We start from the raw sequence: 14,550 nt of genomic DNA on the forward strand, positions 1-14,550 counted from the left end.
CCCTCACCTCTAGGCGGTGTAACCCCTTGGTGTTGACACATGGTGTGCAGATTGGGCCCAAGATCTCTTAACAACTTTGGCAATATTTCATCCACAAGGAAAGCTGATAGCCAGTGACAACTACTACTATGCTACAAACTGGTGACATGGAAATCCTCTTGCACCAAAGCAACACAAATAATTGTCCAAAGTTTCCTCCCAGAGGTCATTGCATGGCCCGGAGGGCCTTTATTATACACTGTGAGGCTGGGGCTTCTAATTGGTAAAATTGTTGACAAAAAATTTAGCGTGGATATATTGCATAATTGTAGTATACAGGAAAGCTAAACTCATGGGGCTCTATCTCCCTTTCAATCTACCATATCAACTTTAGTGTGTGTGTTTAATAGAAATTGATATCAAGAATGTGAAGTTGGGTCAGGGTCAATGTAACATTTTCTTGAGCACCATGTCGGCTCCAGCCTTTCACTAATGTTGTTTCTGTCCTAAAACACATTTACAAACTAGAACCACTTCTCAATAACATACCTTGCTTTGGCTCGACATACATATACATATGGCTTTTTCCCCCTTACAAGGGAGGTAGCCAAAAAGAAAAAGGCATAAAAACCATTCCCACCCACTCCATCCCTAATACACTCAACCTTCCCTCTTATTTTGGCACCTCCTTGATGACGGGTCATCCCTGCATCTTGTCCACTGCCCTGGGTCAGAGGCAGTGTCGCAAGACACAGCAAGGCCGCATCATTAAATCGGCGACTCCCCCTCTCCATCCCCTCATGTAGTCTTTCTTCACTCATTCATTCCATGTGTCCAAGCCATCCCAATACTCTTTCATCCACCCTATCTCCCAACTTCCTTACCACCCCTGTTCTCCTCCTCACCTCATTCCTCACTCTATCCAGCCTAGTAACCCCTATCATACTACTCAGACACCTCATCTCAAACACATTCAAACTCCTCTCCTCCTCTCTTATGTTCCATGTTTCTGCCCATACACTGCTGTTGGCACAATCGCTCCTTCATATAGTCTGGGTTACCTTAAACAGAGGAAGAGCCAAGGTGGGCAAAACGAAAGAAAACAAACACAAGTGGGGATACACCAATAGCCCCCAATGTCCCTGTGGCGAAGTACAGACGATGGTCCACGTCCTCCGGGAATGTCCATTGAGTCCCCATTGCTCCGACCAAGACCTTAGGGAAGCAAATGAGACTGCCCTTATATGGACACGTTTCTGGTGCTACAAGATATGATGATGATGATAGTCTCCTCTTAGCATCCATTCCCAAATGTCTATTCCTCATTACACTTTTTAAACCACCAAGGCATTTACTCGCTTCTCTCAATCTACATTCTACCTCCACCTCCACTCCACCCTTTCCTGCCACATTCGCACCCAAGTATATAAAACTGTCCACTTCCTCCAGTTGCTCTCCCTTAATGCTCACTTCCAGTCTACTGCCACTTTCACTCCTTGTACATCTCATAACCTTACTTTTATCCACATTTATCTTCAACTTTCTTCTTTCACTCTCCCAAACTGTCACCAACTTTCTCAATCCCTCCTCTGATCCTGCTACAAGTGCAGTGTCATCTGCAAACAACAGCTGGCTTACCTCCCACTTTTCTCCATTTTCTTTAAACATCTCCAATCCCTGACCCATCGCCCGTTGCATTTACCTCTTGCACCACCCCATCCATGTATAAGTTTAACAGCCAGGGCAACATAACGCATCCCTGACGAAGTCCCACCTTTACCTCGAACCACTCACTCTCCATTTCTAATCCTGACACCTGCTCTACTACTCTCATAAAAACTCTTGACAGCTCCTAGAAGCTTTTCTCCTATCCCATATATCTGCAAAACCTCCCACAGTGCCTTCCTGTCTACTCTGTCATAAGCCTTTTCCAGATCCATAAAAGCCAAAAAAAAAAAAAACATCCTTACCTTTTTACCTCGACATAATAATAATAGTGTCCTAGTTATATAAGTATTGGGTATTGAGTATTGGGATGGTTTGGACACATGGAAAGAATGAGTGAAGAAAGATAAGTAAAAAGTGTGGAAGGCAGAGGTGGATGGAGGTGACCGAGGATGAGATGGATGGAGGGGTGTAAAAGGGCTGTTGGGAAAGGAATGGAGAAAATAAAAGATATGGGTAAGTGGAGAATGGTTGTATATGAGAGTGAGTGGGGGTTGGGGGGTTAGGGAGTGGTTATGTCTTTTTCTGGATAGGAGATGGATAGGGAGGAGTCACCAAATAAATGAAGCAGCCTTCTTGTCGATATGCTGTCTATTGCATTGCTTCTGACTGAGGGCAATGGGTGAGGTGCAGAGATGACCTGTCATCCAGGAGGAGCCAAGAAAAGAGGGAGGGAGGGGTAGTGAATGGAAGTAGAGTATGTGGGGATTGAATGGGTGGGAGTGGATCTATGCCATTGATTGCTTGCCCAGTGTAAGATGGTATCTTTTAGCTTTTACGTCGAAGAACTGGGAGATTTAGGGAGCTTTAAGTTGTCTTATTTTTTACATAGATGCATCCACACAGACCAAAAGTTCTGTTCTCCCATATATGGATGGTGGCCATGTTGGCATACACCCATACAAAATTCATTCATTGCCGATCTCATGTTACCACTTTGTGGATGAAAGGCCGCACCCCATCATGCTGCTTGAGTGAAAGAAGGTGCAGTAAGACACAGCACCATAGCTAGAGCTAGTTTAACCCGACTGATTAGTTATATGGTAGCCATGTCCTCCATATACTTAAAATTCTTAAATAGCAAATAAGAAAATCCCTCTCTGCTGCATCTTTTTTAATTTACAACCACTCTTCACTTACATTTTGCACTCTCTCTTCCTTGCTCTACAGGCATTCATCTTGCATCCAGTCCCCCCCCCCCCCCAGTACTATGTCCATCCACATCATTTTTGGTCTACTTCTCAAGTTCACTACCAATTTATTCTTTCCACAGTATCTGCTAGCACTTTCACATTCTTGTAAGATCCCCAACCAACTTAATTTAGTACTTCAGAAATTACAAACTTAAAAGAAAAAACATTCCTTCAGGCTACATTCTATAGAGAAGGGGACGGGATGAAAAAAGAAATTATATGCGTATATAATACAGAGAGGTGGATGACGGAGGAAAATTCTCAGAAGTGATCATTAAAAGTAAAGAGAAGAAAGGATGTACGAGGGAATTAAAACCATGAAAGAGAACATGAGTAACACAAGGCAGAAGAAAAGATGGATAGGAGTTAGGTATAGAAAAATAGACAACTGAATATGTTAAAAGGCAAGGCAAAAATAATAGGGAAAAAAAAGGAAGTAAAAAATTGAGTGTATAATTTCTGCAAATTCTTGTAAAGGAAAAGATGAATAGTATCAGATGTTGGGGCAATATATATTGTGGCTTTTTATTAAAGAAAAGACAGGATCAATCAATTTGTTACCCCAGTTCTCTTGCAGAACAACCATAGCCCCTAGGAAACTGGCCACGGCTACCCATTTTCCTAGTGAGACACTGAAGAAATTCTATTGTAATAGAAAAGATGTGTGCAGTATATTGTATTTACCTAATCATAGTATACAGGAAAGGGAGCAATTCTCATTAGGTCCTGTCTCCTGTTCTAATTTTCTAACTCAAATTAAGCAGTTTCAGCTTAATCCATATCTTGATTTCCAAGTATCATTTAGATTTGAGCTTAAGCTATAACACCTAAGCTATTTCACATATACTTCTATATGGAATACTTTCTTCACATCCTTTCAACATGTGGGCTTTCTTAGTTTACTTCTATGACTTCTTAAAACCCTCCCATGTTTAATCAGGAGATATCTTCTATCAGTGCAATCTATCCCCTTTAGTGACCTCTTTCTCTTCAATCTTTCAAAGTTGGTAGACCCAGTAATTTTAGTATTTTTCTCGTATGGTCCAATTTGGTTGTTGCCCTTTCAATCTTGATTGTATCTTCACTCTGTATGGAGACCATACTACTGATGCATATTCCAGTTTTGGATGTATCAGGGTTTTGATGAGATTTTTCATCATCTCTTCATAGTATGTTTAGTTTTTGTTTTCTTTGTGAAGGCTTCATTGAAAAGGAAAAACTCCCAAAGTTTTGAGTGGAATACTCTTCTCAAGTTTTACTGATGGTGAAACTTGTACCTCAGCTCCTGTCATACATCAATGAAACTGGTTTCTGTTAAGCTGGGTATCCAAAATCATGAAATATAAATCTAATTGTATTGTTTACTCAATCTAATGTTTCACTTGCTTTTGCCTTCTTTGTCAAACTCATGGTTGATTAACAATTATAATAAGATACTGGTTAACCTCCACTATTCATGGGAGTTTAGGGGAAGGAAGTTGTCACAAGTTGTGAATTTTTGCAAGTGGCTGGCTGACACCCTCCACCCCTGCTGCACAAAATAAGCAAGTGGACTTTACTTTTCACATGTACAGCTCAACATTGTACTTGTAACTACTACACACGGGTGCACAAAGAAATTGCATTGAAAATAAGCTGAACAAAATCGGCATGTGCACTGTACAGAGGACGCTCCAAGCATAAGGCTGGTGCAGATGTAGTGAGGGATGGCTTAGCAACAATTGTTGACTGTGGGGCTGCAGTGAAAACTTTGGTACAGTAATGCACTTTCAGGAAGGGAAAATGCGAGTGTTCAAGTACATGAAAAGCAAATGCATGAATAGTTGAGGGCAGGGGGGTTACCAGTACTTCCTCAGTGGATGGCATTTTTATATAATTGCCACCAAGTTTTGGCAAGTCAGTATCTACAAAGATAAAATTTGTCATTATTGTATCACAAGAATAAAAACTAAAAGTCATTGTCATTTTAAAGATAGTTAAAGGAGCAGTGTCTTGGCAGCATCTCCTAATGGAGGTGAGGTATGAAGACAAATGTGGGAAATGTTTCTCTCCAACATCTATCTTGCCGGACCACCACAGGCACAAACAGTTTGGTAGCCCTGTAAAGAGGGAAGGACCCTTTCACATGTTCTAGGAATTAGCTGGCATGGAACTAGCTTGTATGATTGTATTGGCTTATACAGTATATGAGCATTTTAGTTACAGTGCATCAGGGCAAAGAATAAAGCACTGACTGCAGCCTGTGTTCCTTGAATTACGTGTCCAAGCTAGTTGGACAAACTGGGTTCTCTTTTGCAGTTCCTTTCATTGGCAAGATTAGATCAAGTAAGGTTTTGAGAAAAATTAGCATAAGAGGAATTGTCAGTTATTGTTTTTTAGAGTGGGTACTAATGTGCTGCCAGTAAAGTATTCAACACATTAAAAAACCAATCTTTTTAAGAAAGGTCAGTTATTCCATAAATGTACTTCTAAAAGGTTTAAGCAAGAACAGAACCATTGAGGATCATTAGAAACATCAGCAGGGAGAGCTTTGAGGAAGGCATGTGATTAGATTAGCTCTATGGAGCTGTAAGCCTCCTAGCATAATTAAAAGATGGTGTTGTTTATTCATACTTCCAGTGTATGAAAGTTTATAATGCTAGCCATGAGCTCACATCTGTGTGCTGGAAAAAACCATTGCCCACATTTAAAAATCTAGGCATATATGAACTGAGCCAAATGAAGTGAATTTAGATTGGTCACGGAATGCAGGACACTGTTTTGCTTCACTGTTGCTACAAGATGGCTAGTGATGTCAACCAAATGTGGTATGTTTCTGAGACCTAGGTTTGCCTAAATAATCCTAAGCCATTGTTCTAGTTTGTATAAGCGAGCTTAGATGTTCTTAGTTGCTATTTTCAGGTTACAAGGCTGGGTTATTGTCAGGTTGCCTGCATAGTTCAATGCTTTGGTGTTATGTTCTGGGTCTGGTTTTGGGAGATCACTAGTTAAGAGGTTGAGTAATGCAAGTGGGCAAGACAGGATGACACAACATCCACAAGGAGCTAAGAGGGAAGAAGCCTTGTTATACGTAGATAGAAAATATGGTTTTGACAAATCCATACAGGGAGGATATTATTATAGAGGAAAAGTAATACATGGGGTAAAAGATGAACATGGCATGTTGAGATGATGTGAGCTTCTGAAGAGAATGAAGGGATAAGCCAATTGATAATGTATAAGGTAAGGATAAGGATAGAGGAAAGGAAAAGGGAGACAGGAGAGGAGAATATTGTGTTTTCGGTGAGGAAAGTATTAACAGTGGAGTAAGCGAATATAAGCACTCGGAGTGCATGGGTTAAAAGGATGTCAGAATATCGATCTTAAATAGAAATGTGTACATGAAAAAGAGAAGGTAAAATAGTGTGCTGTTTAATTTCTTGTTGCATGAAGGACAAGAAAACTAGCTCCAATCCTACTTTTATCAGTTTGTCTGATAAGATCCACTGAAATTATGAATGAGCTTAGGCCTTCTCATAGATCTTTCCTGAAAGAAACATTGGACCACAGTTGGTGTTTATTAAAATAATGTACCCAAGGACATTTCTGTTTTAGTGAATTTGAGGAATACTACATAGTACATGGCCAGCATTGAAAAAAGACAATTTTTTTTTTGTGTAGCAAATGGCTTGCCACATTAGCTACATATTCAGTTACTTTGGCAAACCAATTTGAGATGATGACTACAGTTATCAGAGCTGTTTCTCCATCTTTGAGCAAATGGGGCTATACCTCCACTGCATTCAGAGCTGAGTGGATGAAGGGTGCCTGAAATACCATTAGATTTTATATGTATGTATATATAGATATATAGTATGTGTGTATTTTTGTGGTTGGGTGGGTGGGTGCGTGTGTATTAAGTCTACATGGATACATTGGACCAGCCCATCCCTGCCTGTCATTTGCAGGTTCAGTCTCATTTCTTTTGAATTTGTTACAGTATCCCTAGTCATTTTCGCCATGTCTTTTGTAGATTCAGTTTCATTTCTGTTAACTTTTTCAGTTAAATGTTGCAAATTATTTTCCACATCTCTTTAGCTTTTAGTAGATTCAGTCTCACTTTTTCTTGACTTGGTTATGTTATTGCAAATCATTTTTCCATATCTCCAGAATTTTGCAGGTCAGTTCTTGCTTCAGTTGACTAATTTGTTACCAGTCTTTATTTCACACCATTCCTAATTTTTTTTATTTTTTTATTTTTTGTTTTTGTTTTTGTTTTAGGAGACTTATCACTGTAATTTTGTCCCTTTTTGATTTATAGCAATTTTTTCCCCCCATGTTATTCACTTTTCTTGCCCACATCATTTTGATAATTAGTTCCATAGGATTCAGATACTTTTTTTTTTTTTTTTTCTTTCTGTGGATTCATGTTTTAACCCACTCCCAAATTTCTCATGTTGACCCCATTTTATCATTTACTCTTAAACATCAGTTTTTGTTTCTGTAGTTGTTCTTTATTTTGTTAATTATTTTTTGTTTATTTCCTATTATGCTTTCACTTGCTGTCTCCTCCATTATCCCTTTTAGTATTGGCAAACATGTCTTTTTGTATTAAATAATTTGCTGGAGTTTGTTTAGGAGGACGAAGTTCTTCCCATTTCTGTGATTCTAGGTCCATTCAGTTTTTACTTTTTTAAATATTTTCTCTGTGTGATGCAAGCAACTCACCCATATCACTCGAAATTTTGGACATCTTCGAACCCCCTTGAAGTCTCACACTGTCAGGTAAAACATCCAAATGCTGTTCATGCATGATGTCTTGAAATTGTAGTCTTGCTTGACCTGCTTTATAATTGGCTTATCTCCATTTATTGCCAAAAGTTGTACTGTGTCTTCACTGTAAGTCTGGAACATGAACCTCTTCCATGTGATGTTGAACTTGTAGAGTCTGTGTGGGCAAATGTCAAACATTGTTGTACCTGCTATTTCTAGCCAATTTTGCTCTGCTGAAGCATTTTGCATCATGCCAGATGATTTTATGCAGTAGAGATGTGAAATTTTAGTCTGAAGGGAACCTTGATTCAAGATACCTTCTAGTGTGGGAACTGTCTCAATTAAATTAATTAAGTGTAAGCCAAAGTAATACACATTTCCTTTTGGAAGGAAGGGGTTTCTGGAGTATTAACATATATATGTTTGAAATATTGTCTAGGTTCAGAGGATAATGGGTGTCAGATAATTGTACATTCTTTAATTTACATTCTTGTCTTTGAAAATTAATGTTTTCATGTTGAGCCATTTGTGGCACTGACAGGGAAGTTCTTATAATATTGTTCCATGGAGGGATATGTATGCACTTGGGGGGGGGGGGGGATAAGAATTTTTATGCAGTAATGTCATTGACAAATTGGGACTTTTAATTAATAAAGTTTTATTATTTTTGAGTGCATTGCATGGTTGGATAAAGTTATACATTAAAAAATAGTAAAGTAGGTACATATGAATTTATGCACATTTGATTAACATTTTTAAATAGAAGTTTGTGGGGATTTTTTTTTTTTTATTACACATGCCATTATAGAATAATGAGAGAAAATAATGAATTCACTGGGCAGCCATGCAATGGCAGTGAACATTGTTTATTAATACAGTTATATGTGTACCTATCATCATGCCTTACACCTTTCTCCAGCTTTTTAGAGCCACAATTTTATTTACTTTGATATAAATACTTTATTATTATAAGTATTTAAAAGTGATGGCTGATTGCCGTAGGCCTGAGGTGGCAGTGTTAATAGTACTGGTAGTACTAGCAAGATTGTTAGAAAGTGGTATTGAGATGATAGTTTTAATGTTTAATGGCTAGGGTCTTTATTTTATGTGTGTGTGTGTGTGTCATTATGACATGGAATTAATAAACTCTCCTACTGAAATTCAAACCCTTGCCTGAGTGATGTTATTATAAAGCAAGGTCCATACCATTGTGCCGCTGTAACCCTACAGAATGGAATGACCTAGAACACAATTGTGTCATTCCACCGAGAGCAATTGCGCAGGATGCAGTATGTATTGTAATTTCAGCAAATCCTTTATGCAGGCTAGCATTTGGACTTTGTGTGTCATTGTGACATATGGAATTAATAAAAACAAATTGTCGGAAGGCTATCCTGCATAAAGGATTCAATGAAATGACAATATATACCACGTCCTGCACAACCTTAGTAGTGTTCTAGGTTGTTCAATTTTGTAGGGTCATAATGGTGCAATGGTATAGGCCTTGCTTTACTATAAGCAGTCACTTAGACAAGGGTTCGAATCCCAGTAAGAGTTTAATTCCACACATCATAATGACACAACCTGTCAGAAGGCTAGCCTCCATAAAGGATATGGTGAAATTACAATGCATAATGCATCACACACAAGTGCCCTTGGCTGAACGACATAGCCATGTTATAGGTCTTTCCATTATGTAGGGTTGTTGTGGTGCAATGGTATGGTCATTGCTTTATAATAAGTAGTCACTCAGGCAAGGGTTCAAATCCCAGTTGAAGAGTTCATTAATTCCACATGTCAAGACACACAACTTGTCGGAAGGTTAGCCTGCATAATGGACTTGGTGAAATTACAATACATTCTACATTCCATGTGAGTGCCATTAGTGGAACAACAGTTGTGTTCTAAGTTGTTCTGTTTTGTAGGGCAATAGTATTGTCCTTGCTTTATAATAGGCAGTCGCTTAGGCAAGGGTTAGAATCCTGGAAGGAATTTTTCATATGTATACATTAGGAATGTACCTTATTAATTAAGGGATAATGGTATGCTATTATGTCAAGTGCATCAGTCGAGATGTAAGAAGCCCTTTCATTCTAAACTTTACATTTGGCTGAATAATGATACGTATAGCAGGGACAAATTGTATACAAAAAGGCACCATATTGGAGGGGTTCATCAGACAGAATGCTAACCATTTGCTTTGATGTGTAAATTAGAACAGCCCAAACTCCCCAAACTTTTCTATTATTGTCTTCCCCACATCTTACCATTGTAAAGGGTCAAGAGTTGGGAAATGGGTTTAGGTATTTGCATTCGCACTTTAGAAACAAGCATGTTTTGTTGATCTTCACCTGGATTTTACATAGCCACGAATTTTTCATCAGCTTTATGTGGTTACTGCTTTTAAGACTGTTTTCATCATTTTATTCTGATATTACCTTGCATTGTTCATGAAATTTATAGATTTTGTCCTGTTTCCTTTCCACATTTACTTTGTTATGCATTTTCTTGTTCCTGGCTAGGTCTCGTTTACTTTCTTGATGTTTATATTTTTTTTCTCTAAGAAGGCTTTCTGCACATTAAAGTTGACATTGGAGCAGGAAAGTAGGCCTAAAAGTGACATCACAATATTTTTTTATTTATTTGTCTTCCCTTCTTTTTCTTGTTCCTATTCTTCCCACTTACTGGATGCTTTTTAAACTTATGAAATGCACCTGGTGACTTCAGTAGAAATTTGAAGTCACATTGGAATGAAACGGTAAACAAAAGGAACACCCAAAGATGAATTTATGTGATACAGCCTTTGAAAATTGTTCTACTGATGCGCTGATACATTATCTAAATGTGGTGCAGAAATGTCATGGCATACGTAGTTTAAAAAGAAAAAATACCCACAGAAAATATATACTACGTCAAGAGCATTAAAATGACAACATTGATGCTCCATTATGCTCAGCCAGCGGGTGGACATTGTGTGTGCATCTTATTGTGCATGCATTCACACAATACATCATGCAAACCATGCAGAGAAGCCTCCATAAGTAGATTGAGGGGTTATCCACTCTTGATGATTTTGTAGATGATCCTAATATAGTGGACATGTTCATGTTCACATTTAGGTAGCACACCATATTCATCCATATTAAAGTTGTTGCTGTGTGATTGTGTTCAGTTGGGACAGGACATACATATGCATGTATGGACATACATGCATATATATATATATATATATCACGTGAAAACCACTGTTGGAGTAAAAAAAATACTGGAGACGGGGAATCTATATATTTCGTATATACATATATACCAAGGGCTACTCCCCCTGTGCAAGGGAGGTAGCCAAAGTCCAAAGGTACAAATCCACTCCCACCCCATTTCATCCCCACATACTATACTCCCATTCACCACCCCTTCCCTCCCTCCCTCGTTTCTTGGCTCTTGGATGACAGGTCATCCCTGCATCTCGCCCATTGCCCTGGGTCAAAAGCAGTGCAGCAAGACACAGCACATCCATAGCATGGCTGTTTCATTTGATCAGGGGGGAGGGTATCCATCCCTTCATGCAGAAAAAGAGAAGGGGTAAAATCCTCTTGGGCTGTGTCAAAATATCCTTCACACATAACACCTATTTAACCTCCCCCCCCCCACATTCCCTTCCATGTATCAGTGTCATTCATATAAAAACATTCTCCATTCGCGTCTATCTTCCGTCTTCTCCCTTTCACAACCATCCCTTTTACCCTATCCAGCCATCCATCTCATCCTGTTGCCCCTCCAATTCACTCTATCCACCTCTCCCTTCCACACTTGTTTTACTAATCTTTCTTCACTTGTTCTTTCCATGTGTCCAAACCATCCCAAGACTCTTTCATCACATCAATCTTTCATTCACACACATGTTTGTGCACACATATGGGATTGAGATCATATATTATGTCTCAGAGCACCAGAATGCATAATATTTCAATATTTAAAAAGGAAGGCATGAAGATCATGTTTCTTTGGGTACTGAAATAAATTGTAGGTGCTAGGAATATCTTGTAGTAATGTTGCAGATGCAGTCCCTGTAACTGGGTATGAATAACCAAACCCAATTATGTCAGACTGTTGTAGAGGTAAGATGATGTTGATTCATCGAGGAAGGGTGACAAAGAATAGTAGTTAGTTCAGAAAAAGTAATTGAAGTGAACAGAGAGGAAGAGTAGGGTTTCACTGATTTCACAGTTTATGCTGAGTATGTTTTATTACATGCACAGAGGGGTACCTGCATGTCACTGGGTCTTCAATTGCCATTAATACCTTCATCTCTATATTGATCTCTGGATGGTCAAAGATCTCAATTATTAACTTGATGGTAATTTTTCAATTTTTTTCACAAAAGGAAACATCTGTGAGGGGTCCTACAGACCAGTATGTGAAAGTTGAGGGAACAATTATTATTATTGAAGGAAATTTTAAAGAATTGTTTCGGTGAAATGTAACAAATCTTTAGTGTTGTTCACAATCATGGTGAAAATTCACGTCAGAAAAAGAATGATAGGTCTTGGTAGGGAGGAAGCAAATATCAGATAGATGAGTTTGTTTTCAAATTTATCTATGGGCATGCCTTGTAAGCGGGAAGAAACCTTTTTGGTAAGGTTATAGATATAAATTTTCCAACAGAGATGATATATAATCAAGGTAGTAGCTAGATCTGAAAAACTTTTAACAGAGGTTTGTACAAAAGGCTGCTGTGAAACTTAAAAAGTGACTATCATCAGGGAAGTTTACAGTACATTCTTGGGAGAAAGGCAAATGAGGACTGATCCAACAAAATGCCCACAAGTGGAAAGGATGTGAAGGGTGCTGTGAGGATTAGCGTTTGTGCCACCTGGGTTTCTTCAAGACAGGTGATTTGGGGGAAATTATTATATAGTAAGATGTGAGTGCAGATGATATTGAAATAGAATATCAGAGCATTAGGAACATTAGGGTTGAATAAAATACATGATTGAAAGAAAAAATGACAGCTGTGTCGATCAATCAATCTTGCCTCGGTTCTCTTTTGCAAACACTGCTTCAAGGAAATGAGCCACAGCCACAGGTTTGGCCCAAAGGTTGATGAAATTGTTTTCTGAATTTGTCTTATGTAAGACAAAGTGTTCTGTTTCCTATATGTGGTAGTTTTAGCAGTACAGCTGAGCAGCATCCTACATGTCTGAGCATCCATTGTATAGGATCCACTCTGCTTGACCTAGTTTTAAAAAAAATGGGCCTGTCCATCCTCTGGCTGGGTGGGGGGTGCTCGACAAGAGCTGTTCATTCTGCAGCAACAACAGTAAAGCAGCAGCACAAAAGATGAACCCAAAAAGCCATTAGACACCCCACCCTGCTCTGTAGCAATCCCCCTACTGCATGGATGGTGTGATTCCTCAGTTTTTCATCTCTACCATTACATAAAGTGGACCTAGACCTAAATCACTTAGTATTTTTGGTCCTTAACATTACCATTGGACCATCCCTGGTCCTTTAGAGCAGTGGTTCCCAACCTTTTTTTTTTTTTTTTTTTTTAGTTTTACAATTATACGTACTAAGTTAACCTTAATCCTAATGCCGGGTACCGTAATGTTTTCTTGATTTTATTTTATTTTATTATATTTTCAATTTTTTTGTCAGCCCTTCATTACCCCCGAAAATTTGTTACCTACCCCCCAGGGGGTAATTTACCCACAGGTTGGGAACCACTGCTTTAGAGTGAATATAAAGTTCATCTCTCAATATGTTAAATGTGGAACCTGTTAGATAAGTTGAAAGAATGGAGTTTGAATCAAGAGGCTAATATGACAAAGTCCAATCCTTCACAACCCTAACCAATATCCCCAATCCAGGATCCATCCCAGCTGTGCACTAATCCTGTAGATGCTGGCTGCCCTTCATAGCTTACCCTCATAGACCTGATCTCCCAGTGCACCTAAACACACAAGGAATAAATTATAACTGGTCTGCCTCTGGTTCATCTCTCAAATCCTCACCCATCAACAGTTCAGCTTCCCTCCCAAATGTTGATGCACCCAATTTCCCTCAATTTATTCACCCAACCTTCTGCTTACAAAGGATTACCCACCAAATAGACATTCCATACGAAATCTCCCAACATGGGCTGAGAATTCAAATTGAATTGAAATATGAATTCAAATATGAATATACATACATACACCAAAGGCTTTTTCCCCTCTTACAAGGGAGGTAGCCAAAAAACAAAGGCATAAAAACTATTCTCACCCATTCCATCCCTATTACACACCATTCCCCTCCACCCTCTACCCTCCCTCTTATCTTGGCACCTCCTCAATGACAGATCATCCCTGCATCTTGTCCACTGCCCTGGGTCAGAAGCAGTGTCGCAAGACACAGCACATCCTTAGCAAGGCCGCAGAAAAGGAGAAGAATATGAATATGATAATTAGAAAAGAGAATATAGACCAAGTTGGAACTGTACATAAATTTGAAGCAAGGTGTGATAAAATGGAGAATAAGAGAGAGGACCTCACAAGTGTCGCTCCTTATTTGTATGCGACAATTACGTGAACACCCTCGCTCCCTTCAGCTCCCTTCAGCAACCACAGAGCAACAGACAAACCCAGACAATGACTCTGGTGTTATACAGCACATGCATTCAACCACAATATTCTTTACACTTGACTAAATATATGTGGAGGGCATCTTCCCCACTGCTTGGAAAGAAGACATCACCCTCTCCCCTTTCACATCTTCCTTTTGCACATACACTTCTTTGCTCAACAGACATTCCTCTGGCATCCAACCCCTTCACCTTGTCCATCCACCTCATTCCTGGTCCTGAGTTCCATCTATTAACTTCTGCTTTCCACTTCTTTCTACTTTTTCATGTGCACAAACCATC

At 39.0% G+C, this 14,550-nt stretch overlaps 1 protein-coding gene across 17 annotated transcripts in view; it reads left to right on the plus strand.

Moving 5' to 3' along the window:
* LOC143036906 (sex-lethal homolog) overlaps positions 1 to 14,550 on the plus strand; it is a 64,801-nt gene that overhangs the window by 19,822 nt on the left and 30,429 nt on the right. For 5 of the 17 annotated variants that reach the window (XR_012967411.1, XM_076204865.1, XM_076204870.1 and 2 more), the window contains exon 7: positions 7,597 to 7,661. The exons of the other annotated variants lie outside the window; for them this stretch is intronic. Coding sequence is in view for 4 of the 5 variants with exons in the window: in XM_076204865.1 (XP_076060980.1) it covers positions 7,597 to 7,661 (65 nt within the window). In the remaining variant the exon portion in view is untranslated. The remainder of the gene's footprint in view (positions 1 to 7,596; positions 7,662 to 14,550) is intronic. 17 annotated transcript variants of the gene reach the window in all.

Source organism: Oratosquilla oratoria, chromosome 21, assembly GCF_046742065.1.
Source record: "Oratosquilla oratoria isolate Oo_2021 chromosome 21, ASM4674206v1, whole genome shotgun sequence".
Taxonomy (NCBI): domain Eukaryota; kingdom Metazoa; phylum Arthropoda; class Malacostraca; order Stomatopoda; family Squillidae; genus Oratosquilla; species Oratosquilla oratoria.